A 27494-nucleotide genomic window follows, 5' to 3' on the forward strand; every position below is an offset into this window, starting at 1 on the left:
GCCTCCTAAGGTTTTTGTAGCAGACAATGATGATGAAATTGGGGAAATGTTCTAAGCAGACCTACTCTCTGATGCATGCTATTTCATTGCTTACAGGAATCTTATTTTTATTTTTTCCATAGTGGTACATACAAAATGTGGATAAAATAGAAGATGGGCAACTAAAGTTTCTGCTCTCTTCTCCCCTTAGGTGCAGAGGAAAGGGAGGAAGGAGTGCATGCACTGTTTGTTCTTTGAACTGCAATCTTTGGTTCCCTCTTGGGTCTTAATGGAACTGATAGTTGTTGAAAAATAGTCTTAAAACCCCATAAATAGCAAACAAGCATATTAGGAAGAGGTTTCTGGTAAGGAGGCCTGACTGTTCTTTCTTTGCACAACCATTCTGTTGGTTTTTGCGCTTGCAAGGAATGTGTGTGTCAGCTTTGTAATAAAGATATTGAAAAATTGGTTCCCATGGGCACCCTGAAATGATATGTGCTGTCATCCCAGGACAATGCCACTTTATTCTCGAGCATGAATAGATCAAGCCTAGGCTTCCCCAGAGAAGTAAGGAAACCTGATGCTTTGTGGAAAACACAGTCTTATAATGGGAAAGGGGGAGATAATGAATGAATAGGGGAGAATGCTGATGAGATTTAACAAAATGCTACAGTTTAATTTGGAGCATGGGTTATTCCTGCTTAGAACATCTCTGTTCTAACTGGTAGAATTCAAAGACATAGCCATGTTAGTGTGGAATAGTAGGCAAACAGATCTTACAGCACCATTGAGAGTAACTGAAAGAAAGACGTTGGTCGCAGACTTGAGCATACTTGCTCGGATGCATTTGTATAATAATAATAATTTGTATGCCCCAAATGCACCTGAGGAAGTAGGTTCAAGTCTACGAAAGCTCAGGCTGCCAAGTTTTGTCTTTCAGTTAGTCTCAAAAGTGTTGTACAATCCCTTTGCATTCTGTTCTAAGTCTCTCTACTAAACACTAAGGAACACTAGCTCAGATGCTGTTAGTATTAGATAGTTGCTTGTTTTATAAAACAGCTTCTGTAGATATGTGAGGAGTAGTTGCAGGAGAAAGAGGAAGAAGAAGGTATGTGGGAATGGTAGTACATTTTCCTCCACACTTCTTAACCAAGAGTATAGATGAGTCACTTGCAACTCTCTACATACTTTGGGGGCTACATCGCCAGTCAATAAAAATACACTATCTGAAGAGGGTACAGACTGCAGTCCAACAACATCTGCAGCATAGTTGGTTGGGAGGGCAGATTGTGTACCTTCTTACCTATGGATGCGAAGGTGACCCTTGTGGATCTGTGGTCTTTCCCACATGAGATCATGCACTTTAGGGGGCATTGAGCTTTTAAGAAAAGCCGAGACGTGCATATCCATAGTATATGATTTATTTAGATTGATAGGGACAGATCAGTTTCAAAAATTATTTTCTGTGGTAACAGTACTTCCTTGTTCTGGGTTTTGGGCATTATATGAGAGAAGGACTGCATGGTTGGTGTTTGGGTTTATTTTCCTTAGATCCTCAATGTTTTCTTGAAACGAGCTCTTTCAAACTATAGTTAGAGCATGTCAGTGAGTTGTGTGAAAATTATTATAAGGGTGGACCAGATAACAACACTTGTCCTAAGCACTTCTTGCTTTAGGAAATTAATTTCATCATTACATACTGTACCTGGGAAGATGTCACATCTTTCAGCTTTATTTTGTTAGAAAGCATTAGATATACTGGTGCTTTAGATACGGGCCAGCAGATTAGTTAGTTGGATTTGGTATCCCACACAGACACTTGAGAATTAAAGGGTCCTGGCATTTTTGTTAGCCTCCACTTGGTTTGATCACTACAGAAACTGTTGGCTGAAAATGGACATCTCAGTCATATTATGTGCAAGGTGAGAGAAAAGCTTTATCGTCAGTCTCTAATTTCTCTGCTCCTCTAGAAGAAAGGGTTATTTTGAGGGAGTATTGCATAAAGAGCAGACCATGGTAGACCAAGGGTCTTATGGCATCACAGGATGTTGCCTCCTATGATACTTTCTGTGATTAGAAGTGAGAACATTTGAATCTCCATACCTGTTTGTGTCCAACAAATGCATAAAAATGTAGCTCATCCATTTTTGACCTTACATTGCTATTGGTTTCTAAATTCTGCCTATACTGTTGTTAAGTCAGTTGTAAAAACTAGTTTAGGATTTACACTTGGAGAGTTGTGCCTGGCTTGGACATGTAAAACCACTGCATGCCCTTGGGGAAGTCTCTCAGCCTCAGAGGATGGCCATGGCAATCCCCCTTTGAAGGAACTTGCCAAGAAAATCCCATGGTAGGGTCGCCTTAGGGTTGTCATTAAGTCAGAAAGGACTTGAAGGCACAAAACAGCAGAAACAACAATTGTGCCCATCTCTTAGTGGAAAAGCAGCCTAGCCATCAATATATCCCAGGAATTCCTGAAAATATTACCCCGATTTTAGGCATGTTTTGACCATTTTCCTATTTAAATGCTTTTTACTTTTAGTGATGTCTGTTAACCTCCTCAATCAGTATTTTTAGGTGATGTGGTGGAATGATTTTAGAATGGAACAGTCTTGTCAGATACTCTATGATATCACTGTGGGGCAAAAAATCACTATGATGAAATTCAGGTTCTCAGAGCAATTTTTAAAAATGTGTAACATCCTTGGATCCAGTATGCAAAGGGATCTTGTAGCACCTTTGAGACTAATGGTTTCCTGGCATACTACATACATTTCAGCACTATCTAACCCCTCAGGAAGGCACCCTTGACCAGTTCATCACATCTCTTTCTCTGTTTCCCACACTACATTCCAATACTCATTCATATGGTTATATAGGTCTGTCGCTATCGTCTCCACTCCAAACATGCACCTGTGGAAGTAGGCTCATGCTACCAGCTTCTTTCTTTCAGTTAGTCTCAAAGGTGCTACAAGATCCTTTGCATACTAATTTTCAGACGAACACAGCTTTGTCTGAATTTTACCTGGGTCCAGATCTTTTTGGATAAATATCTTTTTACACAATCAATGACAAATGCAGACTCAGGACAGAAAAAGGCAGAACACTCCACCAAAGCCATGCTTAAGTTTGTTTTTAGTACTGGTAGTACTTCTCTCTCTTTATACTGAAAGCTTCCTGTTCTCTACAATCCGTTTCCACAGGGTTTTTGGCAAGTTTGACTATGGTTAAATGGCCAACCCATTCCTTACTGTTTCAGTTGTGTGCCTTGATGTCTAAATAGCTTACTGACTTCCTTGTGTCAGGCTCTTTGCCCTCTGAATACCCGTTGTTTGATAAGCCAGCTCGCTTCAGCTACTACAGTCTGTCTTGGGTAGGAATGTGACAGTTTTTATACTGTATTGTAATAGATGTGTTATCATTGGACTTGCTGGTGTTCTTGAGGTTATAGCAGGAACCTTTAAGAGCAGCATGTAATCATGATTTGGCACTGCATGATTGACACTCTTGATTTTCCCTTTCATCTCAAGTTTAGTGGTAGACTATAGTTTGGCTCCCTTTGATGCAAACAAAAAAACTGAATTGCTTCTGAATTGTATGTGGGAGTAAGAGCTGAATTGTGCAGTGTAGGAGGGAGGACATGTCCACACTTTCATTTGGGTAGTATTGAGTTATGGTATGATGTTACAGCTAAATCATCCCAGTATCCCTACATCAGTTAATTGCAATAAGCATTATCAGGTCAGTGCCAATCATTTTCCTCTCAACATCTGCTGCACCGTGTCCACTTTTCAACATCAAGTTCCCACAAGGCAGACATACATAAAACCTTTTATTTGCTTCATGTGCAGAACTGTTGTGATGCATCTTGCCTGCTGTAACTGCAGCAAAAATAATTAAGCCTGGGTTGGATGTTTTTTGGTTTGCTTTCTTATCCATTACTATTTCTTCCTGGATGGCCCCCAGATTTCTGAAAATGACCTTCTTCTTTCACTTCAACTTGACACATTTACTGTTTTTCCAGCTCTTCAAGATTACAATTTCAGGATGTGTCTTTGATTCCTCCTTTCCATATGTCAGTCCAGTTCAGAGAATTATTTGAGACCAATTACTACTTAAAAATCAGTGCTCTTTTTTCAGTTGGATTATAACAATTATATTTTCCATTAAAAAAAACCCTACATTTTCAATGAGTCTTCGGTATCCACTAGAGTTTGGTTCCAGGACCACCATCACCTGTGGATACCAAAATCCATGGATACTCAAATCCCATTATATACAGTGCCATAACAAAATGGCAAACTCAAGATTTGCTTTTTGGTTTTTTAAAAATTATTTTCAAGCCGTGAAAATCTGTGGATGTAGAATCTGTGGTTATGGAGGGCTGACTACTATGTTTACACAATGCTTTCTGTCAGATATGTTGTTGGTATTTACACATTTTTCTGTGTAAATTGAAAGTTAATCTGCAAATGTGAACGTTAACCCTGTACTCATGAGCTATGGAGGTGCTACTCTGCCCATTGCACTTGTGTGCAAAGTACTGTATATTTCTTATTTTTAGGGTTTTTTAAAACTAGTAGCCCTTGTTCTGACTGATTCTTATGAAGACGTTAGTTGGTTGGAGGCTGCTGCATCAGTGCAAAGTACTTCTGGCCACCAAAACAGAAGAAAAGATCAGATGCCATTACCACTTGTCTGGTATTGGGAAGATGCTTGGAGGTGGTACCGAGGCAACTAGGATAGTGCTGGGGTAACATCATAGAGAGTATATGAAAACAGAAGCTGGGATAGGAATGGTTGCAGTGTGCCTGCAACAGCTGGAGAAGCCTACAGTTGGTGTGGGGCAGTTGACAAGGAATGGAGGTGTATAATTACTGTAGTACTTTATGACTGGCTGCACCATCACAGCAGCTATTCTGTGAATGTGCCTTTCTGTCTTTTAAAAAAATTTTTTATTATAACATAATCATTTATGTACATAGGTTCTTACATTTGATCATTCTATTTTACACAACATAATATTCTCATACAATAAAGATTGTATTCTTTTGATATATAACTGTATTAACTGTTACTAAACCTCCTTTTTTTCTCTCGTTGTGTGACATTATTCTCTTACATTTGAATGCACCTTTTGCAACCATTTTGAAGAGGTGCCTATGTCGCTTCCTAAAAAATCCAAATCTGTTCCTTAATCTGAAAGGGTTAGAAACATGTCTGCATCCTCATGAATCATCATATTAGTCCTTATTCAGTTCTCTTTGTGGGTTATATTCTTTTAAAACTTGTATTGATTTTCTAGTGTTTTCATTCTCTTGCTTCCATTTCCTTCCCTTCTTGTGTTTCCACCCCCTAGTTTTGCCTCCTTATGTCTATAAACCTGGTGTGTGCATCTGCCATTTTCCCCTTATGTTCCTTACCATCAGAGTTCTTTATACCCTAGCATCTGTGTGCCTCCTTTTCTTGCTGTGTTTATATACCTCATAACCCAGTTTACTATTCTAGTCTCTTACTTACATTGTAAGTCTGAATGCAGGGCCTGTGCTGCTCTTCTTGTGAAGGTAGAATACTGAATGTAGTTATTTCTAGTGACTGATTGATAGACACCTGTGGAGCCACTGCAAGAGCCATTTTGAAGGTTTACAGAAGTGAATCGGTCTGTGAGTCTCTTCCCATTTCTGGAAAAGGCTTCTTTTCCAACACAGTTGGCATCATGTTTTGCCAGCATTCACCATGTGAACTCAAAGGTGGCATCTCTTTTGCCTTCCTTATGCCACTACTGATATTTTAGCATCTGACCCTATGGGCCTGAGGAAGGGGACTGGTGGTATTGGGCTGAAACTTTGAGAGGAAGCCAGTTACACAGTTGTCATTCACACACAAACACATTTCTTGTAATACAGAATAGGCTATCCAACTGCTGGACTTTGGTATCTTTCATAGTGCATGGAAGAGTGAATTTCAGTAGGCACATGTCAGAGCTGAAACGATGAGGAAAGCCACCCTGTAAAAAGCTCTTATTTTTAATAAAGGTAGAAGAACTGTAAAGTGGACATGGAGCCATTCCTTTGTAGACAAGCCTTCAGGCTTCACTGGAAGCGAGGTGTAATTGAAGTGCATTGGCAACAAACTGTGGATCCTTCTCTGTGAAATTTATTTCATAATGATTTTATTGCAACAAGATTAAAATGAATTACTGTATATACTCAATATAAGTCTAGACATTTTAGTCAGAAACTTGAACAAAAAAAACTGAGGTGACTTATCCATGGATCAGTGTAAGTACATGAGGTCAATTTATAGTTGAGTATATACAGTAGATTAAAATTAAAAAGCAGTGCAGTGTTGCCCAAACAAATGAAATGTAAGAGCCTAGTTAATCTTTTGGAGGAAGATGTTTCATAAAGTTGCTGCAGTTCCTAGTAGATACCTACAAAGCCACAATTAGCAATGCAATAGCAACCTAGTATTAGACCTCAAATGTTAAATTTATCTTAAGAGCACATAAGAGAGAAGATGGCTGTGTATAAATTCAATTTTCAAGAGCTTTAAAATGTCAGAACAAGTACTAATGTAGAGCTTTGAAAGTCAACACTAGTAGCTTTGAAATCACTCTGTAAACAAAGAGGCAACCAGCATAGATTGTTACAAAACTAGAGTAAAATGGTCCTGTCACAGACTGCAGTGAATTAATTCAAATATTGTTGCCAGGTTGTGTTTCTGAACAACGTCTTTAAGGATTGCCCCACATAGCCTGTATTCCAGTACTCTAAATTTGTGGTATTGAGAGTTTGACTGTAGTGGCCTTTTACATAAGCTACTTCAGACTGAAGCCACTGGCTTTTTGTGAATGAATGTCATTTGCTGCATTGTATACTTAATGACCTGATGCTCCTGAGGCATACATGTCTTCATATTAAACTGTTTCCACATGCATTTTTAAATGCTTTGTTTTCGGTAACCACAGTATCAATTCTGCTTTCAGATAGCAGCTAAAATTGGTGGAGACTCAGCCACAACAGTGAACAACACTACCCCTGACTTTGGATTTGGTGGTCAGAAGAGACAACTAGAGGATGGAGGTACTGTATGACTGTTGAACTTGCCTATATAAACATAAACAGCTTGCAGAGTTCATATACCAGGCTTAGCACAAGTGGAGCCTGCCCCTCAATCATGGCAGCAGAGGTTCCATTTGTTTCGGCAGAGTTTGTTTAGCCATCCAACAGATCCACTGAAATAAATGCAGGGAACAAAATTGACATCTTCCCCAATTGCCTGTAAACTGGTGTAGATGCATCAACATCTGTAGTAGCCATAGCACACTTCCAGAATAGCCTTTACCTATAGCAGCAGCCTTGAAGGTTGATTAGAGTAATGGAGAAAAGTAGTGGCTGTCTTCTAACTGCTAAAACAAATGTAGATGCATTTCTTTTTGTTTTCACAGACCAGCCAGAGAGCAAGAAGATGGCTCCTCAGCCAGAACGTAAGTTCACTTTAGTTTTAGAGCACTGGGGAGTGATCTGTGTTAACTACAGGTTCACTCATTTTCATATTAATACTGAAAAGTGGAGGAAGAATAAACTGTTTTAGAGGGGATGAGACTTATATTTTAATTTGTTATGCCCAATTATTTTTTAAAAAGCAGAATTATAGAGTGGCTCACAACTTATCCTCTAACATTTGAATTCATAACCAAAGTTTTGTTTTGCTTTCTAGCCATGCCACCACCCCCTCAACTTGGACCGATCCATCCTCCCCCCAGGTAAACTAGTTGTTTCTTTTCTCCCCAAATGTGCTTGAGCTGAAAGAATAAAATAAATGCAAAAGTGCTCAACTTGTGAGTGCAATGTGCCTGCAAGGTGGCAGTATTTCCGGGTACACCACCACCACCACCACCAGGAAGGCTGCTTTGGTTAGGTGCAGGTCAGCATCCAGATTGGTGAGAGACATACTGTTGGCAAACCAGTGAGTCATTCCTGGCACTTGTATGCCTTGGTTAGGTAGTGAAAGGTTGTGCTGCTTGTGTAGCTTTTGGTTTCAGAACTTTAGTTTCTGGACCTGTGTCCAAAGAGCCTGTGTGCAAATGCTGCTGTAGTGGGCCTTTGGGCTGCTTTAGTTGGCCATGGGTCCTGCCAGGCTGCACTGGTGCATGGTGATCTCCTCAGAGCAGTGCGTAATTGCTCAGCCACCTTCCTGTCTGCCCTTCCAGGAGGAGAAAAACTCTCCATTTTTTTTGTTTCTTGATGGATGCTGGTGAACACCAGGTCCATTTCTGTAACCCTCCCACTCCTTACTTTAAGCTGCTGACCATTTTCCTTGCAGGTCTACAGTGACTGAAGAGTACAGAGTACCTGATGGCATGGTGGGACTCAGTGAGTATTAGACAGAGAGGGGAGAAACCTGCTTTTGCTGTAGTTGAAAGTCTGTCACTTTACTTTTACTAACCAGTGCCTTCCTGACTTCTCAGTGCCTGTAGGCTGAGCTTCCCATGGGGAAAGCTCAGGCAGGTTGTTTGGTTTGTGGTCCCTTCTGTGCATTTTCTGAGAGGTGACAAGCATTTGAGTTGGCTGTATATGCTCAGATATTGGGAGGGAGGGGGTCTGTTTTGCTCTGAAATGCTCAGGCAAGGATTCTGTTCATTCAGTGGTAGGGGCTGGTTGCTCAGAGCAACTTGAAGCTGGTGTCCTGTGAGCTGTTCCCCCATATGGCAGGATTTTGAGGGCTTGAACCCCAGCACAGATTCATCCTGGACACTTCATAGGTTCAGGCTAGGAGTGCTGTGGGGGTTCAGAATTTTTTTTTTTTAATTGCTTATGGCCTTTGAGTTGGATTATCAGTTTTCTGTGAGTGATCCTGGGTAGGCCTTTGCCAGAAGGAATGGTGGCTGCAAAACACTGCCTGAAGCAGAGTTTTAACTGAACTGGAGAGAGTCTGTTCCCACAAGGCATTTTGTTTAAAAGCCCTGGTATTGGCTTGGCATTCAAGTGCTGAAAGCTTAGAAGAGTAGTTTTGGCTGTAATTTTGATGCTGCGGTCCCTTTCAGATGTCTCTGGTTCTTTGAGACTATCTGCCACTGTAGCTTCTGAGACCCTGGAATACTTTGCTTCCTGTTGTTTGAACTGAATTTTAAGAGGAGCAGTTCTGTCCCCCTTTCTTCCAAATGTGTTTTATAAACTGTGACACTGTGTAAACAATGTATTCTTGTTCCATTTAGCTGCTGGTTCCGTACACTGTGCATCTTTTTGTACTCGGATTTATTGTTAAACCAACTTATAGAATGTCTTGTGTCTATAGCAGCTCAAAATGAATTCTCATGAACAAGTTCTCTTTGCTGTGGGGCCTGCCATTTCCTGCAGGGCACTCCCCACCCCCCACATACACAAATAAAAATGTTCATTCCCACCTCTTGAAATGAAGAAAAATGAAAACCTTTGTCTTGTAACCAGCCTTTAGAGAATAACACCTTCATTTTATCTTTAATGTCTTAGTGCACCTTTCCTTACTTTGCAGTCATAGGAAGAGGAGGGGAGCAAATCAACAAAATACAGCAGGACTCTGGATGCAAAGTGCAGATCTCACCAGGTAGGTGTAAGCTGAAGGGGCATGTCATAAGGTGGATTTAGATGGAGACACAGAGGCTCTCGATGTCCTTCTCTGCCCTATAATTTTGGGTCTATGAAGTTACATTTACACAATTGTTTTGAAGCATACCAACAATTTCTTCCACACATTAATTCCACAATGGGGACTATGTGGCCTTCCACCTGTTGCTGGAATTCTCATCAGTGAGACATGATGGGAACTATAGTTCAGCAATTTCTGTCAGGCTTCCTAGAGACTGGTTTTAACAGTTGTGTGAAGTTTCAGCTGCTATATTAGCAGGTACTACTTGCTGTTACTGCCAGACTGTCTGAGTGATCAATTTCATCAACAGCAGTCATTTGATGTAAACCGTTCTTTGTTCTGTGCATTTTCAAGGACCTACCTTTAATATCTGCCAGTTCCTTCAGACCCATATATGATGGCTGCCTTCATGTTGGTTAGTCCTAATTAGAGTAGAACATTAGATCAGTTATTGAATTGTTAACCAAAATGTAGATAAATGTAGTGGATTCAATGGGTCTGCTCTAGTCTGAAAGAGGATTTAGACCAATCTGTGATTGGAGGTAGAGCTCACACTGGGGAGATGTGCTTCTGCAGAGAGTAGTTTAACATTCTTATCTCCTGATGACCTGTCTTTGCTCCTACAGACAGTGGAGGTTTGCCAGAGCGGAGTGTGTCTCTGACAGGATCACCAGAATCTGTACAGTGAGTAGGATATTGCCCTTTGTCAAGGTGTTATTTCAAGAAGATATAAAAGAAGAGTTGATGACAGAGGACATGGGGTTCCAATAAATTTCACAGACTAGACAACATAATCCAAGGACTGTTATGCAGATAAGCAGGGCTCTATTAGTGCAGAGGTTAATTGGGAAATGATAAGAGGTGAGGTGGGGTGATAAATACAGGCACAGGGAGAATTTCAGCATGGCTGTTTATATCATGACACCACATATCCAAGAGAATAGCAAGACCTTCTTAATGGTGGTATGTGAACTGTGGTGCTTCCTCCTGACAAATGTTTTGACTGGCCCCCTTATCAAGTTTAGGGCAGCAAAGACTTTTACCTCAGCATGCTTTTAATCTGTCTTAGCCACCTGCTGTGACAATTATTTTTAAACTGACCCATTCGTTTTTGCTCTTGTTGCTATTTTAGTGATTTAATAGATGTATCTTTTTTATCTCACAATAGTAGTAGAAGCTGCCTTGAGGGCTGAAAGGTGAAGTAGAATTTTTTGTTGCACATACACAAAAACTAGATAAATACATTGGGTTGTGTTTTCATTTTACCTCTGAGATCTGACTTGAGCTGGACTTATATTGAGGAAGGGACCAAAATTTTCATCAGGTGTTGATAGTTACAGTACTTCAGTGTTTGCTGTACAAGCAAGTAATTTCCTATATATCCCACACCTCCTGAATTTAAGACAGACCTAGGCTAGGGTACAGTACCACCTTCTACAGTGTCCTCACCCTGCCCTCAGTGTGAAACAGCAGCCACATGGATCCCCAGCACAGCTGCATATCCTCACTCCTCACCCAGGCATTTTCCTAGAGACCTTGAATACCTAGGCAAGGAGGAGGCTTGCCCTGGGAACAAGGGCTGTTCTTTCTTGCCTTGGTGTACAAGTACCTCCAGACTATATTTGGATGCAACCCATAACTAATCAGTCAGAAGAGAATGGAGCTGCAGTACCACTCCAGCTGCTGTTGTGCTTCAGAAAGGAGAGGAACGAACAGCCTCTGCCCCTGCTCATCCCCCTGAGTAAAATACACTAGTGGAGGTGTATGGTCCATGAGCCTGCTGATCTGATTTCATCTATACAGTGTACTACCCTCAGTTAGTTCTTGCTAACCAGAGCAATAATGAAGCAGTTGTGGTCAGAATTAGAGCAGATCCAGTTACCTGTGGTGGTGTGGAAGCAACAGGAGCCATGCTTCCACCTACAGGTGACTTGAGGACATAAGTCATTAAGAGGAGTCCCATTTTAGCATCAGAAACACTCTAAGTCAGAGGGTTATAACAGGCTCTGAATCTCATCACTCACCATTGTGTTGTTTGTGCTTCCCTTCTCTGCAGAAAAGCAAAAATGATGCTTGATGACATTGTGTCTCGAGGGCGTGGTGGGCCTCCTGGTCAGTTCCACGATAATGCCAACGGGCAAAATGGTACAGTGCAGGAAATCATGATCCCAGCTGGAAAAGCAGGTCTGGTGATCGGCAAAGGCGGAGAGACCATCAAACAGCTGCAGGTTCGGGCTATACACAAACTCTACCTAGATTTCTTTCCTCGGAGCTGATCTTTGTCTTTGTGTATTGGCCTCTTTTCTTGATGGCCTTCTGTTTTTTTGTGGAGTAAACATTGTCTTCTTTTGCCCCAACAGCTCTTGATATTGAAGCCATCTAAAATCCTGATTGATTTGAGTTAACTTATATCTGAGTGGAGGGGTTTGTAAGAACCTTGAACAAATACATAAAGTCTTAAACCTTTCTTCTCCCCTCTCCTACCCCCCCCCCCCCCACTTTCATGTAGGAACGAGCTGGAGTGAAAATGATTTTAATTCAAGACGGTTCACAAAACACAAATGTAGATAAGCCTCTTCGGATAATTGGCGACCCTTACAAAGTGCAGGTAAAGCATGCTGCTGGTTTAATTGAGGCTGACTGGGCTGCTTCAGTCTCTCTGAGGAGAGTAGATGGATGGGGGATAACTGCACCTTGTGTGTGCGTTGTGTGCCTTCAAGTTATTTCTGACTTAGGATGACCCTATTATGGGGGTTTCATGGCAAGATATGTTCTGAAGTTTGCCATTGCTTTCCTATGAGGCTGAGAGGATGTGACTTGCCCAGGGTCAGCAGTGGGTTTAATGGCTGAGTGGGAATCAAACCCTGGTCTCCAGAATCATAGTCTTAACACTCATATTGCTACGCCATGCTGGCTCTCTATTAGACTAGTGCTAAAAGCACATCTAAAGAGTACAGGTTGTCTCTTAGTTGATAGTGTGCTATGTGGGGTTTTTTTTAGTGAAACAGTTAATTTTCTATAGTAATTTGTGGCTTGGAGGAGGCAGTCTCATATAATTTCTGCTCAGAGATGTGTCCAGTGCAAATCCTGTGTCTTTTGGAGCTGTGCATAACTGAATCAGAAATGTGGGAAGTGGGAAAAGGTTGTCTTCCTCATAGTTTGTCTATGAGGTCTGCCTCATTTCTAATATCATCAAACAAATGTCTTTCAGTCAAAGAATTCTGTCCTTGTGTTCCCCCCTTTCAGACCCAGCCCACTAGCTACTTGTCTGATATTTCTGCTCAGTGGCTCTTGTCCAGCCATGCTCAGTATATCTAGAAAAATACTTCATTTTCCCTCCTGCATTTTAATAGTATAGCCATTGCCATTCAGACACAACTGTGGCTTTATCCTTCTTGTCAATAAGTAATATCAGTTATACAATACATTTGGCATACTGGTTAGCTGACCACCTATTTTGTCAAGAAGACTGCTGGCATAAACCAAAATATACCTGAATCCTGTGTCACATCCCTTCTGTCCATTCTTTTTGTCACAACATAAACCAGCATTTCCTGGATTAATTAACATAGTTTCCCTGTGCCACCTGAATTGGAATATTATATCAACAAGAAGTTTAGGCATGTTGAATCATGGTGCACTGAAGTGGTGTGGACCAAGGACAGAGCTTTGTCACCAGGCTTATGCATATTTCAGTTTAATATGGCAAGCGTGTTGTGTGCCTTCATGGGATTTTCTTGGCAAGATTTGTTAGGGAATTGGGGGGGGGGTGTTTCTGAGGCTAAGAGGGTGTGACTTGTCCACAGTCACCCAATAGGCTTCCATGGCTGAGCAGGGATTCAAACCCTAGTCTCCAGAGATGTAGTCTCAAATCACTGCACAGTGCTAGTTCTCAGTATGCATATTTAGCAGACTACTCTGCAGGTAGCAACTTTAATCTTTCTTTCATTATGGTATCTTTTGTTAGCCAAGGCAAGAGCATGATCAGCTTTAACTCTAGCCAGGCCTTCAGGTCAGACAAAAACTTGATCCTACTGCTACTGTGTTGTTGTTAATCAGTTTCTGTCCTAATAAAATTATACATTTGAAGACTATTAGAGACATTTCATTTAAAGCAAATATTAAATAACAAGGCATAAAGAGTTTTTAATTAGAACACTTACAGTAAGAGGCTTGAAATGTAGTTCTCCAGATGGAAGTACAGTCAGTTTCAGAGAACCTTAGAAGAGTAGTAGGGTTTTTAACAGGCACCTCTTTTTTTCCATTTTTCTTGATTATACAAAACAATAACCAACATATATGTGTTTCTAACAATACACAGAACAACAAAACATCTCTACAAAGACAGCCATTACAACATATATAAACAATACACAAATATATTAAATGACTTTAAAAGACTTTTAAAAATGACCTCCCACATTTTTACTAGAAGTATTCAAGTGTTTAAGCTAACTTCCCACCATTACATATTAATTTATTAACCCACCAGTTTACTTCATGAATTTATCTAGTTTTCAAAGCCTCTAATACATGTCAAACAGTTAGGTTAGTGTATTCTGTGTATTGGGGGAACACTGCAAAAAGTGAGGTCACTTTGAAGAAGGCCCCCTTCCAGACTGCAGCCAGATGGTTGTCTGCTGATCATGGGGCAACCTAGCAGCATTGCCCACCTCCAACAACCATGTAGGTAGGATATAGTTATACTATAAATACAAGCATTTCTAAACAGGAACACAAATAGTGCCCATAGTTGCATTTTTCTTGCCTCTTGAACATGAAAATAACCATTTCATACTGAGAAGATATTTGAAAATAGCCTCCTGATAAATAGGACAGCTGCCTTTAAAAGCTGGTATTTGGGGGGTTTTAACAATTGAACAATTAAGTTTGTTCAATTAACAATTGCAGAAACAGTTCCAAAGGATGTCCCAATATTGAATTGTTTTGACTACAGACATAGAACATTAGTCTGATTCTGACATTCCATAGTTATACTTTACAAAATAGTAATTTAGTATTTTGAGTATTTCACTTTCTGTTGACATTCCTGTTTTTATTAGTCAGTCCCAGTCCTCCTATACAATATCTTGAAAATTGTGTATCTTCTCATATAAAACTCCTCTAATTTATGCTCAGGTAGTTTGTTGCAATATCTACTAAAGACCTCTCCTTCAACTTCCTTGGTGGCTCTGATTTCTCTTCACTACTGTCCAAAACTGCCTCTTTCCCATTGTTCATACCATGTTGCTCCTCTTCTTCAATCCTTTCATCCTTTTTTTCCTCTTTATGCCCCATTCTGTGATCTTTATTATTGCAGTTCATAACACACACCACTGTGGGCTTACTCTGAATTACCCAGCATCCTTTTTATAGTGTTATGCTATTAAAGCCAAACATTCTCAAATATTTGGTATAAAAAAGTTTTCATTGAAAATCCTTATGTAATTTGCCTAGATTGTAAGAAATGCCCAAGTCATTCCAGAATTTATGTTCATGTTTCTTTACAGCAAGCCTGTGAAATGGTAATGGACATCTTACGAGAGCGGGACCAGGGAGGTTTTGGTGACCGAAATGAGTACGGTTCCAGGATTGGCGGAGGAATAGATGTAAGCGTTGGCTAGAGTTTGCTGAGGCAAGGGGAGGTGGTAGATTCAGGGAAGATGTTATCCCTCCTTCCCCACTTCCCCACTTCTGCTTAATGTCCAAAAGCTTTCTTTCTTAGTAATTTGTATCACTTTTACCTATTCTTAGATGTACATGTCATCATCTTAATTTTGCATGTTACCTTTTTACTTGTACAGGTCCCTGTGCCCAGGCATTCAGTTGGGGTAGTTATTGGCCGTAGTGGTGAGATGATTAAGAAAATACAAAATGACGCTGGAGTTCGGATACAGTTCAAGCAAGGTCAGTTCAAGCTCATGTCGTCTTTTCCTCCTCCACCAAGATCTGTCTTTATTTTGCATGGTGAAGCATCACCAGGCCTATTGCATGTTTGCGTTGTTTCCCTCGCTGATTTGCCAGATCTAGTTACTATTCCTGTGACTATTCTGATTATGTTTTCTCACTCTTAGTGTGGAAATTTCTCTCTGCACAGCTTTTCCCTCACCATTTGATTTTCAGAATGTTTCCTGGCGATCCTGGACAGACTTTGCACAAAAAGTGATCTGGGTTAAGGCTGCTTTGGGTGAAGGATAGTGTTTAGTGTCTGTCCTGCCTACCTTTTCTTCTCCCTTATATTTTTATTTTATTCATTTTTGTCTGTCTCTTTTGGCAGCGACTGCCTACATAGTTATGCTGGTTGCTGTCTCCAGTGGCTTGGTTTGCAAACACTAAATGAAACATGGAGTCTGATGATACTCTCTCCTCATCCTCATTTCAGATGATGGCACAGGTCCTGAAAAGATTGCCCATATCATGGGTCCTCCTGACAGATGTGAACATGCTGCCAGGATTATCAATGATCTTCTTCAGAGTCTTCGGGTATGAAATGCTATATGGGTTCATGTCAGTTCTCGGGTGGTGCCCAAGAATTCTGTGTATCTAAGAACGGCATTGAATAAGTTAAATAAGCAGCTATAGTATTTTTCAATTGTGGCTGGCTAATCAGATATAAAAGCATCTTAGTTTCTAAACATTTGAGATCTTTTGTAGGTTTTGTAGCCTAGGGGTAAGTGTTAAATACTTGAGACAATTATTTTTCTCCACAGCAAACTTTCATACTCTGCTTAAAGGAAATCACTTTCATATTACCTTGTTCACAGCTCGCCAGCATGTTGTAATGGTTCTGGAAAAGGTTCTGGGATGCACAGTTAATCCAGGGGAAGTGTATCCAGACTTCTTAGGTATTGCTGTGACTGCACTAGAATGTTCTCAACACTTCTCTCTGGCTGCACACTGCAGGAGATGATCAATAGTGATGGACAACAGTGAGGTCCTTTAGGGATGTTTGCCTAGTATTAGTGATCTCCTCATTCAGTATCCCCTCCTGCAGCACTCAAAGTTTCCCCTGCTTGCTGTCTGTAAGCCTCTGTTTGGGCAAAGTGAGACCATTACCTTCTGGGAATCATATCACATTCATATAAGAGTGTGTGTTTGTAGACATGTATGTGATTCCCACAGATTGTTTCAAAAGTTTGTTCCAGTGTCCTCTTCTCAAACATTGTATTCTTCTCTTACAGAGTGGCCCTCCAGGCCCCCCAGGCTCAGGAATGCCTCCTGGTGGCAGAGGTCGAGGCAGGGGGCAGGGTAATTGGGGGCCTCCAGGAGGCGAGATGACCTTCTCCATTCCCACTCACAAATGTGGTTTAGTTATTGGCAGAGGTGAGTGTCTCTCTGTGCTCCTCAGCTTTGCCTGAGCTGATCTAAATCGATTCAACAATTCGTACCTCCCCACTCTTTCAGGTGGAGAAAATGTGAAGGCCATAAATCAGCAGACAGGAGCCTTTGTAGAAATATCCCGGCAGCTACCACCCAACGGAGACCCCAACTTCAAACTGTTCATCATTCGTGGTTCACCTCAGCAGATTGATCACGCCAAGCAGCTCATTGAGGAGAAAATTGAGGTAGCTAGCTGCCTTTCTCTGCATTGAGGACCTCCCAGATGACTGATTTCTAGATGTAGCAATTCTCACATGAAGGATATTTCCTTTTTTTCAGGGCCCTCTCTGCCCAGTGGGACCAGGACCTGGCCCTGGAGGACCTCCAGGACCAGCACCAATGGGCCCTTTCAACCCTGGGCCTTTCAATCAAGGCCCACCCAGTGCACCCCCACAGTAAGTATCAAGAATAACACACTATCAGATCATCAGCTGGGTGATAGCTTAGGAAGCATTAAAAACAAAGTGCTATCTTCATTGAATTACTTTGCTCTCATGTATAAAGGCTGTTAATGAGAATGCATATTACCATTCCCCCAAGCTAGGATGCCTAAATACACACTTGGCAGGTCCTGATCAAATAAAGATACAGGCTTAGCAGTGTCTCTGTTACCCATTCCCATTCTTCTTTCCCTGAACAAGGGAAATTGGCATGGATTGGGGGTCCTTATCACTTGTGTGTTTTTTTAAAACACATTTTAATGCTCTAGTTTTTCCAAGCAGTTGTTTTCTCATAGTGATGTGCTGGGGCAATATGACTGTGACTCAGTTGGCTGGACAGCTGAACCCTGGTTAGTTCCATATTTGTGTAATTCATTCCAGTGACCTTTTCTTTCTGTTTCAGTCCTGGGGGGGCCACCACCTCCACAGTACCCACCCCAAGGCTGGGGCAATGCCTACCCACAGTGGCAGCCTCCTGCTCCTCATGATCCAGGTAAGTATTTATGAAACTTTTATAATGACTGTTTTGTATCAGGGTGTTTTGTACAGTACTGTTGTGGGTCAGAGATTTGCAGGGGGTTATATTAACATTTGGAGTTGATGGTGGTTAGGTGCTCAAAGCATACAGCTTTCTGTACTGTCTCACTTCCAGGTAAAGCAGCCGCCGCAGACCCCAATGCAGCCTGGGCAGCTTATTATTCGCACTACTACCAGCAGCCCCCTGGCCCAGTGCCAGGAGCTCCGCCAGCTCCCACAGCACCACCTGTGCAAGGAGAGCCACCACAGCCACCCCCCACAGGACAGTCAGACTACACTAAGGCATGGGAAGAATATTACAAAAAACTAGGTAACTGACTTTGATCAATATTTGTCCTATTTTGCTGGAGATGTAGCTTAATATTAGAGGACTAAAAAAATCAACTTCATTGATGAACCAAACTGTGAACAATTTTTTTTCTCTCAAACCTCCCTTTATATATATCATGTTGACTAAAATGCTTTGGAGCTTGTTTTCTCCTTTAATATTTCTTCAGCTACTTACTGAATATTTGATATAAAGAATAGTTCTTTTAACTTGCACTTACTGTCAAGTATAAGCAAGCAGCCATTTGGTAAATGCTGGCCAAGATCCATTGAGGTGCATCTGCCCCATAAATATGTCAGTGAAACATATTTTTGCCAAGGGGGGGGTGGAATTAGTTTTTCCATCAGCAGAATCAGAAAGGGAGGCCATCTCCCCTTCCCACTGCAGCCTGCTGTTCCTTCTGGAAAACTCTCCAGAGTTGGTTTCCAAGCTGTGCTGATGATTGCAGTGGGCTTGGGGAAAGTGTTCTGGTAGTGGAGCATGATTATGGTTGGTTAGATCAACAAAACAGTACAATTTTGTCCTAATTAAGATATTGGCTGACTGGATTTTTTCTTGTGAACCAGAATGGCTTATTTGTTTCATGTGCAGTTTAGAGGAACTCCCTTTGAGACCAAGTTTGTCATATTACAGTGGTTCCCTGTGAGAAATATTACCTCCTAGCATTGGACTGGCTTTCTTAAATCTATTGTAAAGAAGAAACAAATCACGGAAGTCCTTCCAGTTCAGAGCACTCTGATACTGGATGAAGGTGGGGAAGGCAGTGTTCCAGTTGAGGAACCTTGTCAGTCTTTGAACTGAACTTAGCTTCTGAAGTTCCATGGACAGCATAGCTGGTCCCTGTTTAGTTTCCTTCTTCTTGGTCACTCTCGGAGAAGTCTCCAAACATCTTGGCCATGATGATCATCCCACGTGCCTTTGGAAGAAGCCTGGCCCTCAGGCAGACATGTTAAACCTGGGAGATGTTCAAAGCTCCCACAAGGATCAGCATGATGTCTCAGTGATCACCAGTTTGGGCTGCACATATTAGCCCAGGCCATTGAGAACCTTCTTTTCAGAAACTTGAGTCCTGTAGATGAGATGGATCTTGGCTAGTTGAGTAGTCTGCATAACCAGGACCTTGCCCTTTAATTCTGCTTACAGGCCAGCAGCCCCAGCAGCCCGGAGCACCACCACAGCAGGACTACACAAAAGCCTGGGAAGAATATTATAAAAAGCAAGGTGAGTTAAAGGAGCTGGGAGACAGCCTCGGGAAAGCTTGGCAGTAGCATTGGGTTTAGTGTGTCTCCCTTGTCTGTTCTGTGCTATGCACAGTTGACCTGTGAATAAGTCTCAGGGAGCCTTGCTCCAGAGCTGACATGCACAGGATAGCCCCTTCAGCCCCTCTTTTCTTTTTGGAAGCAGCTCAAGTAGCTACTGGGGCAGGGCCAACCGCACCACCAGGACCTCAGCCAGACTACAGCGCAGCTTGGGCAGAATACTACAGACAGCAAGCTGCCTACTATGGACAGACGCCCGGCGCTGGTGGCCCAGTGCCACCACCCACACAGCAGGGACAGCAGGTGAGTTGCAGAACTACAGCTGGTTTGTCTGCTTCAGAAGTAATGTCTGCAGAAAATCTGTGGAGCCCACTTCTAATCATTTGTAAAACTGGGGTGGCTGTTGAGTTGAGATACAGACTTTCAAATAATCTGGACCTGAGCCCTATAGGGCTTTATAGGTCATGACCAGCACTTTGAATTGTGCCTGAAAATGAATCAGTAGCCAGTGAAGCTGTTTCAACAAGGGAATTGTGTGCTCCCTATAACTGGCACTGGTCAGCATTCTGGCCTCAGCATTTTGAATCCATTGAAATTTCCAAACAGTTTCCAAAGGCAGCCACACATAGTGTGTTACAGTAGTCCGCACAGGATTTAATCAAGGCATGTGTCACAGTACCCAGATCTAACATCTCAAGGAATGGGTGCAGTTGGTTCACTAGTTTTAGCTGTGCAAATGCACTTCTGGCCAGTGCTGAAAACTAGGATTAGAGTTGAGTCCAGGAGCACACTCAAACTGTGAGCCTGAGATTTCAGGGGTAGTACAATTTGGTTGCCCTCATCCATTAATGACAGCTGACATCGATTTAATACAGAGACAGTTCCCCAACCAGCAACCTGATATCTGTCCATCTTCCATAATGGAAATGTTCTTCCTGGCTTCATTTTTGATTCCAGACACTGGCTCCTTCGACCCTTCTGTCAGGAAAGCATTGTTTCTTTGGTCAGAAGATTTTCAGATTTGGTTAAATCCAACTCAGGCACTGGAAGAGGGATTAATTTGCACATTATTTCTCCCCACAATAAAGTTTACTTCAACTCTTGTAGTTTTATTTATTACCTCTTTGCTTATGAACAGCATGGGGATGCATTTGAGTTCCCCATGCCCTTTTTTGAGCCCAGCTTTATTGCTAACCAACACATACTTTTAATTTGAATAGTGCTCCTCTTACAAATTGCAGATTATTTTAAGTCCAGACTGGAGACTGTTGAAGTTCTCAGCAAGTTAAAGGTTGTGAGCAGAAACATCCAACAATAATTCGTTTTTGCTATTCACAGGCCTTGTTGCTCAAGTTTGGGAAATCATAGCCTGCCAGAATGGGCATTCTATTTCTAATAAGGAATTGGAAAGGGTAGAGAGAGTAATACAATTTTGAGGAAGAGATTCAAAAATCTGCTCAGGCTTTAATAGAAGTTCTTCAGTTGTTCAGAGCTGAGCATCTCCCACCTGCCAGTTTTTCCTTTCAAGGCTAGTTGGGGATCATGAGTGAGAGAACTGAACTGATTAGCACATGAGAGAGCTTGGGTTTTTTTCCAGGTTGCTCCGTTTTTAGGTCTCTTTAACATCACAAGTAGGCTCTGAGAACAAGCCTAGCTTTCCTGTCCTTGATTACTAGCAAACTAAACAGCACAAATAGTTAAATGCAGGTTTGTTGACAAAAGAAAATGAGTTTTGTGAGGCCTAATTAAGAAGCACACAGCCTGTGTAAGATAAAAGATATTAAGAAGTGTGCTTGTGCTGGCGACCTCATAACAGTGCTGCTCCTGCTCTGATGGAATCTTTCCCTGCTATTTATTTTTAAATAAAGGCACACTTAACTTCAGACAAGGGTTAGTATTTCTCAAATTTATTTTTGTCCCTGAGGGGCTTTCCCCATAAACTAAAAGGAGAGCCGAATGTTGTGCTTGTTAGCATCTGTACATGCTGCAATTGTGGAATTGCAGTGGGCACAGAGTCACTGTCAGACAAGTCTGGCTGTTACAATCTGTGTAGTGCTCTCTGTTGACAGTGGATGGCAGGCCCTGTGATAGACAAGGTTGTGAAAGCCCTTACCTATTTCCTTAGTGTATTCTGATTCTTTACAATAAGCTGGGCCCAATACAACATGTTTTGTAACATTCAGTCATTTCACAAATGACACAACGTCAGGTGTGTGGATGGAGGCGAACAGGAAATTCAGTCAGGGTTCTGGTTTCATCTCATTCTAGACTGTTGAAAGTGAATCATAAGAACTACATGGAATTTCCCTATTGAAGTTTACCTGTCTTGCTTGCTGCTTTGAACTTAACAGGTTCCCATCGTGTCCTTCTCTTTTCCACAGGCTCAGTGAGTTGAATGTGATCCTTCCCCATCTCTGAGAACCTTTTTGTTTTGGAAAGAGGTGGCTGCTGCAGGAAGTGACGGGGTGGGAAGGGAGCTGGCCTGTCGCTCTGATTGCTGGATTTCTTCTGGGAATTTCGGCCACACCACCTTCGAGTCTCTCTTAAAAATAAACCCAGATCTCCAAACCCCTAATGTTGAGCCAGCAGCTGTAGAAGATAGCCGACTAAAACCGCTGCCGCCGCCAGACCCCATCCTGCCTGACACACACCTCAGTTTTCAGGGTAACACTTCCTCTTTTTTTTCTGTTTTGTTTTAAAAATAAACTTTACAAGGAAAAGTCACTCTGCTTTTTAGTTAGAGTTGGAACATTCCTCGGACAAAGGTGTTGGTGTTTCAGACAACCCCTTCCCTGCCCCTTCATTTCTCCACTGCTGGGACTGATCTGTCGTGTTTTTGTCTGTTCAAGAGGAAACTGAAACAAACAAACAATTGTATGCTCAATTTTTACTTTTTACCGCTCGTTTTTAACTTCACAAATAAATGATAACAAAACATCCCCCTGTGTCTGCTGGGTGGTGTCTGTCTTTCTCTTTCTGTCCATAGGGGTTTTTGAAGCTGATGTTTGTTCACAATATAGCTGTTGTAAAAGCCTGATAATGGTCATGAATTAAGAGCTTCCTGTGTTTTTATAGTTTGAGCAGGCATTTGTGCATTTTTGTTGAATAAAATGCTTTTTTGTTTTAAAGTCTCTGATGCAACTGTGTATGTTTCCAAAGGTAGGGTCCCCAAGAGGTGCTCTCACTTCACCCAAAGAATCAAGGGAGAAGAAGCAGATTCATACCCTTTCTTGATGCTGAGCAAGGGTGAGCTGCCTGTTGGTGGGATGGGGGATAGCTGATGTGGGGCTCTTTAATACCTAGATTGACAGTTTGGGAGGTGCACCTATCTTCAGGAGGATGGGCAGCTTACATAGATGAGGTCCCTGGGTGACCGTAGCAACTACCCAAGTCCCTAGCTACTACAGACAACCCCTCATCTTTCTATTTCTGTGACATGATCAGATTGGTTCAGGTAACAATTATCTTTTCTCTCAAGTAAAGTCCTGGAAGGATTACTGGGACAGGGTGGGGTGGCCATTTTCAAATGCAAAGCCCTTTCTTCAGAGATGAAAGGACTGGAGCGTGCCAATTGAATAAGAGGTCAAAGGGTGAGAAGCAAAGCATTTAACAGATTACTGAAGGAACAAGGTAGAGGTTTGATACAGATTGCACCTAACATTCTAAAGAATGCTATTGGGCTGGGAGTCTTTCACACTCAGGACTGATGTGTAGATTAGTGGTATCCTTTGGCCTGTATTAGACTTTGCAGGACTACGTAATATATGCATATGTAATATTTGATGGTAGTGGTATTGAATACCATGACCTGCACATATGAATGAACAAGACACTCAAAACACAGCTTTACAAAGATGTCAGTTCGCAGAGAAAGTTGCAAGCCACCATGTGTGCGCATGTGAAAACCACCACTGAGATTCTTTTTCCCCCCTAAGGAGAGCATTGTAATGGGCCAGCAACTTAAACTTTTATTTTGATGTAGAACTAAATAATTATGTTCTTCAGGCTGCTCCCTTTATCACATTATCCACCACACTGCAGCATTTGTGAAAGACAACGTCTGGAGGCTCCTCCCCAATGATCTGTAATCACAAAAACACAATGAAGGAATAATAGGATTTAGGCCCTTGTGTCGTGTATTTTTGGGAAGAATATAAAGCAGCAATCCATACCTGTTAGCTTTCTCCTCCCTTTAGCAACTGGCATCCAAAGGTATACTGCCTTTGAATAGGGAGGTTCAAAAACATTATTGCTCATTCAGCAACTGGCATCCAATCTCTTTTAAAATCCATTTAATCTAATGGCACTCTCTGCATTTTTTGATAGGAAGTGCCTTTATATATGCCCTATATGAAGGGCATATGTATACGTATGTTTAAAGCTATTGTCGGGGGTTTACAAGAGATCTTCAGGCCCAAGAATCATTAAAAAGAGATGAAACAATTGCGCATACAGTCCTTTTTGCAGCAGCCTGTATTATGAGTTCCCTTCAATAAGGTTCTTTGGATTTGTAGCTCCCTTATTATTATTATTATTAACCTTTATTTATGAAGCGCTGTAAATTTACACAGCGCTGTACATGCAATCCTTTTAGTTAGACGGTTCCCTGCCCTCAGGCTTACAATCTTTAGAGCACTTTAAGCCTGCAAATTCTGCTTATGGGAAGAAACATTACTTGTTGGGGTGAAGGCTTTATCTCCAATAATGTATTCTTGGGGTATAAGATGATTGGCTGAAAGCAGAGGCCAGGATCATGTGATCTTCCAGATGTTGGAAACGTTGCAGTCCAACATCTGGAACGCCACATGATTCCCACCCCTAGTTTAAAGGCTTTTCAACACGCTTTAGAAACAGCATCAAGTTAGAAGAGTCATGTGAAGTTCTCTTCCTTCATCAGTAACAGCACCATAGATTTAACAACGGGTAAAAAAGCTCAGAAGTGCATATCTAGTATAGTGGGCTCTCGGTATCCGCTGGGGCTTGGTTCTAGGACCCCTGTATATACCAAGCTCCGTGGATATTCAAGACCCTTTGTACTCAATGCTGTTGTAAAATAGCATCATCTGTTATATAAAATATTTTCAAGCCCTGGTTGGTTGAGTTCGTGACACCAGAGGATCAACTCGCAAAACTTGCCACTCTTTCTCCCAACCCTGTCAGTGGTAGAAAAACTACTTTGGTCTTAGTAGAGGTTACAGACTGGTTTTACCGATAAGAGGAAAAAGTAGCAGGGTCCAATGAAATAGGCTCCACTGAATGAATGACCAAGGTTAACATGGCTTTCCCCATAGGATTTCACATTAAGAAGAACAGTTGGCTCTAAAAGCAATGGCAAACTGAGGGTAGTTGTAGGGTGTCCTTTCTTTTAGGGTGAAAAGATAAGGCCAGACAAAGAAGCATTTTGGTGAGATACTCCAGAGATTTGCTATCTTGTCTTAAGTCAGGAGAAGCAACTTGCTATCTTTTCAACTGCTGGTTTACTCCAGGTGTTGGCAGCTGTAACCCACTAGATGTTTTTTGGCCAACATCTCCCATAGCATAACCAAAGCCAATTACTATGGGGCATTTCAGTTTTTAAACATATAGAAGGCCACAGTACTCTACCTATTCAATAGAAGGAAGAATTGTTGCGGTGTCCTATACCTTCAAGATATTTCAGAGTTAGGGTGGCCCTATCAGGGTTTTTTGACGTTTGTTCAGAGGGGGAGTTGCCTTCCTCTAAGGTTAAGATTGATTTTACTATTTATTTTGGAAAACATAGCAGAGTATAAATCATGGATTTTATAAAGGCCTATAAGAAGGAAACTACTGTGAAGAACTGGACACTCGGAAGCATTAGAAATGTCAAATATTGTAACCAGTCCATTCTTTGTAGTGACAGTCTTTTAGTTTGCATTTCAATATGAAGTTCTGCAAGGGTATTTAGAGTGGGCCAGTGTTTTGTAGTAATGGTCAGTGTTAGACTAGAACTGTGGGACACCAGAGTTTGAATCCATGTTCAGCCATAAAAACACCTGGATGTTGTTAACTGCCGTTGAATTGACTCATGGCAGCCCTATGGATGAGACATCTCCAGTCCCACTGTCAACGCTTTGCGTAGGCCCTATAAATTCATACAACTGACCTCTCTAATTGAGTATCCATCTAGCATGCAGTCTTCCTCTCTTTCTGTTTCCCCCCACATTTTCTAGCATCATTGTATTTTCTAGTGAATCATGCCTTCTCATGATATGGCCAAAATACGACAGCCTCAACTTGGTCATCTTGGCTTCTAGGGACATTTCAGGCTTGAGCTGTTGGCCTTTTTGTCTGTCCATGGTGTCTATAGCACTGTTTTTCCAGCACCACTTCTCAAATGAATTGATTTTCTTCCTATACTGTCCAGCTATCACATCCATTCATGGTGATGGGGAATACAGTGGCTAGGACAATTCTATCTTGTTGAGTGTTCTGTTGGATATCTTTACTCTTTAGGATCTTACCTACTTCATAGCTGCCCTTCCCATTCATAGTCTTATTTCTTGACTGCAGTCTATTTTCTGATTAATGTCTGCCCCAAGGTACAGTAAATCTTTTACTATTCCGATTTTCTCATTATCAAGGCTGAACGTGTGTAGGTCCTCCGTGGTCATTATTTTTGTTTTCTTTATGTTCAGCAGTAAGCCTGCCTTTGCATTTTCTTCCTTGATCTTAGTAATTATTCCATATCTGTGATGTTTTCCACTAGTAGTATGGTGTAATCCACATATCTTTGATTGTTTATATTCCTTCCTCCTGTTTTCACTCCTCCTCCTTCTGTGTCTAAGCCTGCTCTTCGTATGATGTTTTCTGTATACAAGTTGAACAAGCAAGGTGATAATATACAGCCTTGACTGACCCCTTTGCCAATTGGGAACCATTCTGTTTCTTCATGTTCTGTTCTAACCATAGCCTCTTGTCCTAAGTACAGTCGACCCTTTGTATCTGCAGCGGTTCTGATCCAACCCTCTCTCCTTGCAGATGCAAAAAATTGTAGAGCTCAAGTCCAATTGATTTCCAATTGGCACACCCCAACAGTTGGGTGAATGGGGCAAGGCCATCTGCAAATGCTCAGCTGTACAGATTTCTCATTAGGACTACCAGATGTAGTGGCATTCCCATGTTCTTAACAGCCATCCATAGTTTTTCTGAGAGGTTCACCATGTGTCACTAGAAAGCACATAACCAATACTTACTGGATTTGATCTGGACTCAGTCACAATTATTGTTGTTCCTGTGTGTCTTCAAGTGATTTTTTACTTGAACCAAACCTAAGATGAACCTATTTTCTTGGCAAGATCTGTTAAGTAGTTTGCCTTTGCCTTCCTCTGAGGCTGAGCGAGTGTGACTTGCCTAAGGTTTCGCAATCAGTTTCCATGGCTGATCGGGGATTTTAACTCTGATTTCTGGAGTACTAGTCAAACACCCAAAGCTCTATGCAACACTGGCTGTCTGTCAGTCATGGTTACAGTTGACCTATTCAAGTCAATTGGATATATTAAACATGGCTAACTTAATCTCCATTAATTTCAGTACTCTATTTTTACACATATACTATTGATAAGGATGAAGGATGGTTTGAAAATATGTTTTGAAAGAAAGAAATGGATGTACTATGAGCAGGACTAATCTTGCATCCAAATTATATTGAGATTAGCCATTGTTGTTGTGTGCCTTCAAGCTGTTTCCGGTTTATGGCGACCCTAAGGCAAACCTATCATGGGATTTTCTTGGCAAATTTCTTCAGAGGAGGTTTGCCATTGCCATCCTGTGAGGCTGAAAGAGTATGACTTGCCCAGTATCACCCATGGCTAAGCTGGGATTCAAACTATGGTCTGCAGAGTCACAATCCAATGCTCAAACAACTACATCACATTGGCTCTCACTTCAGACTAGCTGTAGCCACTGAATAACCCTGCCATC

The 27494-nt window shown here is 41.5% G+C and overlaps 2 protein-coding genes across 3 annotated transcripts in view; one reads left to right on the forward strand and one right to left on the reverse strand.

The window, feature by feature from the left end:
• The first annotated feature begins 4775 nt into the window (after positions 1-4775).
• On the forward strand, positions 4776-22681 carry LOC121920516 (KH-type splicing regulatory protein). Its single transcript, XM_042447654.1, has 20 exons — positions 4776-4814; positions 6968-7064; positions 7430-7468; positions 7702-7747; positions 8308-8357; positions 9496-9567; positions 10236-10293; positions 11666-11837; positions 12119-12217; positions 15120-15218; positions 15414-15516; positions 15992-16092; positions 16791-16932; positions 17014-17174; positions 17269-17384; positions 17834-17922; positions 18082-18276; positions 19438-19515; positions 19699-19856; positions 21935-22681. The coding sequence occupies exons 1-20, from the start codon at positions 4776-4778 to the stop codon at positions 21941-21943; spliced, it is 1923 nt and encodes a 640-aa protein (XP_042303588.1). The 3' UTR covers positions 21944-22681.
• A 721-nt stretch (positions 22682-23402) lies between these two features.
• LOC121924343 (adenylate kinase isoenzyme 1) overlaps positions 23403-27494 on the reverse strand; it is a 37280-nt gene continuing 33188 nt past the window's right edge. For both annotated transcript variants that reach the window (XM_042455737.1, XM_042455738.1), the window contains one exon: positions 23403-23635. In XM_042455737.1, the coding sequence (XP_042311671.1) occupies positions 23555-23635 (81 nt within the window). In that variant the 3' untranslated portion in view covers positions 23403-23554. The remainder of the gene's footprint in view (positions 23636-27494) is intronic.

This window comes from Sceloporus undulatus, chromosome 2 (genome assembly GCF_019175285.1).
Source record: "Sceloporus undulatus isolate JIND9_A2432 ecotype Alabama chromosome 2, SceUnd_v1.1, whole genome shotgun sequence".
In the NCBI taxonomy this organism is placed as follows: domain Eukaryota; kingdom Metazoa; phylum Chordata; class Lepidosauria; order Squamata; family Phrynosomatidae; genus Sceloporus; species Sceloporus undulatus.

What these genes read in the sequence shown, in the direction of transcription:
- LOC121920516 (XM_042447654.1), top strand. Translation starts at nt 4,776, where the DNA reads ATGGTTGCAGTGTGCCTGCAACAGCTGGAGAAGCCTACA. An exon ending in CCGATCCATCCTCCCCCCAG is followed by an intron (nt 7,748 to 8,307) that starts GTAAACTAGTTG and finishes TTTTCCTTGCAG; the next exon opens with GTCTACAGTGACTGAAGAGT. An exon ending in TCCTGCTCCTCATGATCCAG is followed by an intron (nt 17,923 to 18,081) that starts GTAAGTATTTAT and finishes TCTCACTTCCAG; the next exon opens with GTAAAGCAGCCGCCGCAGAC.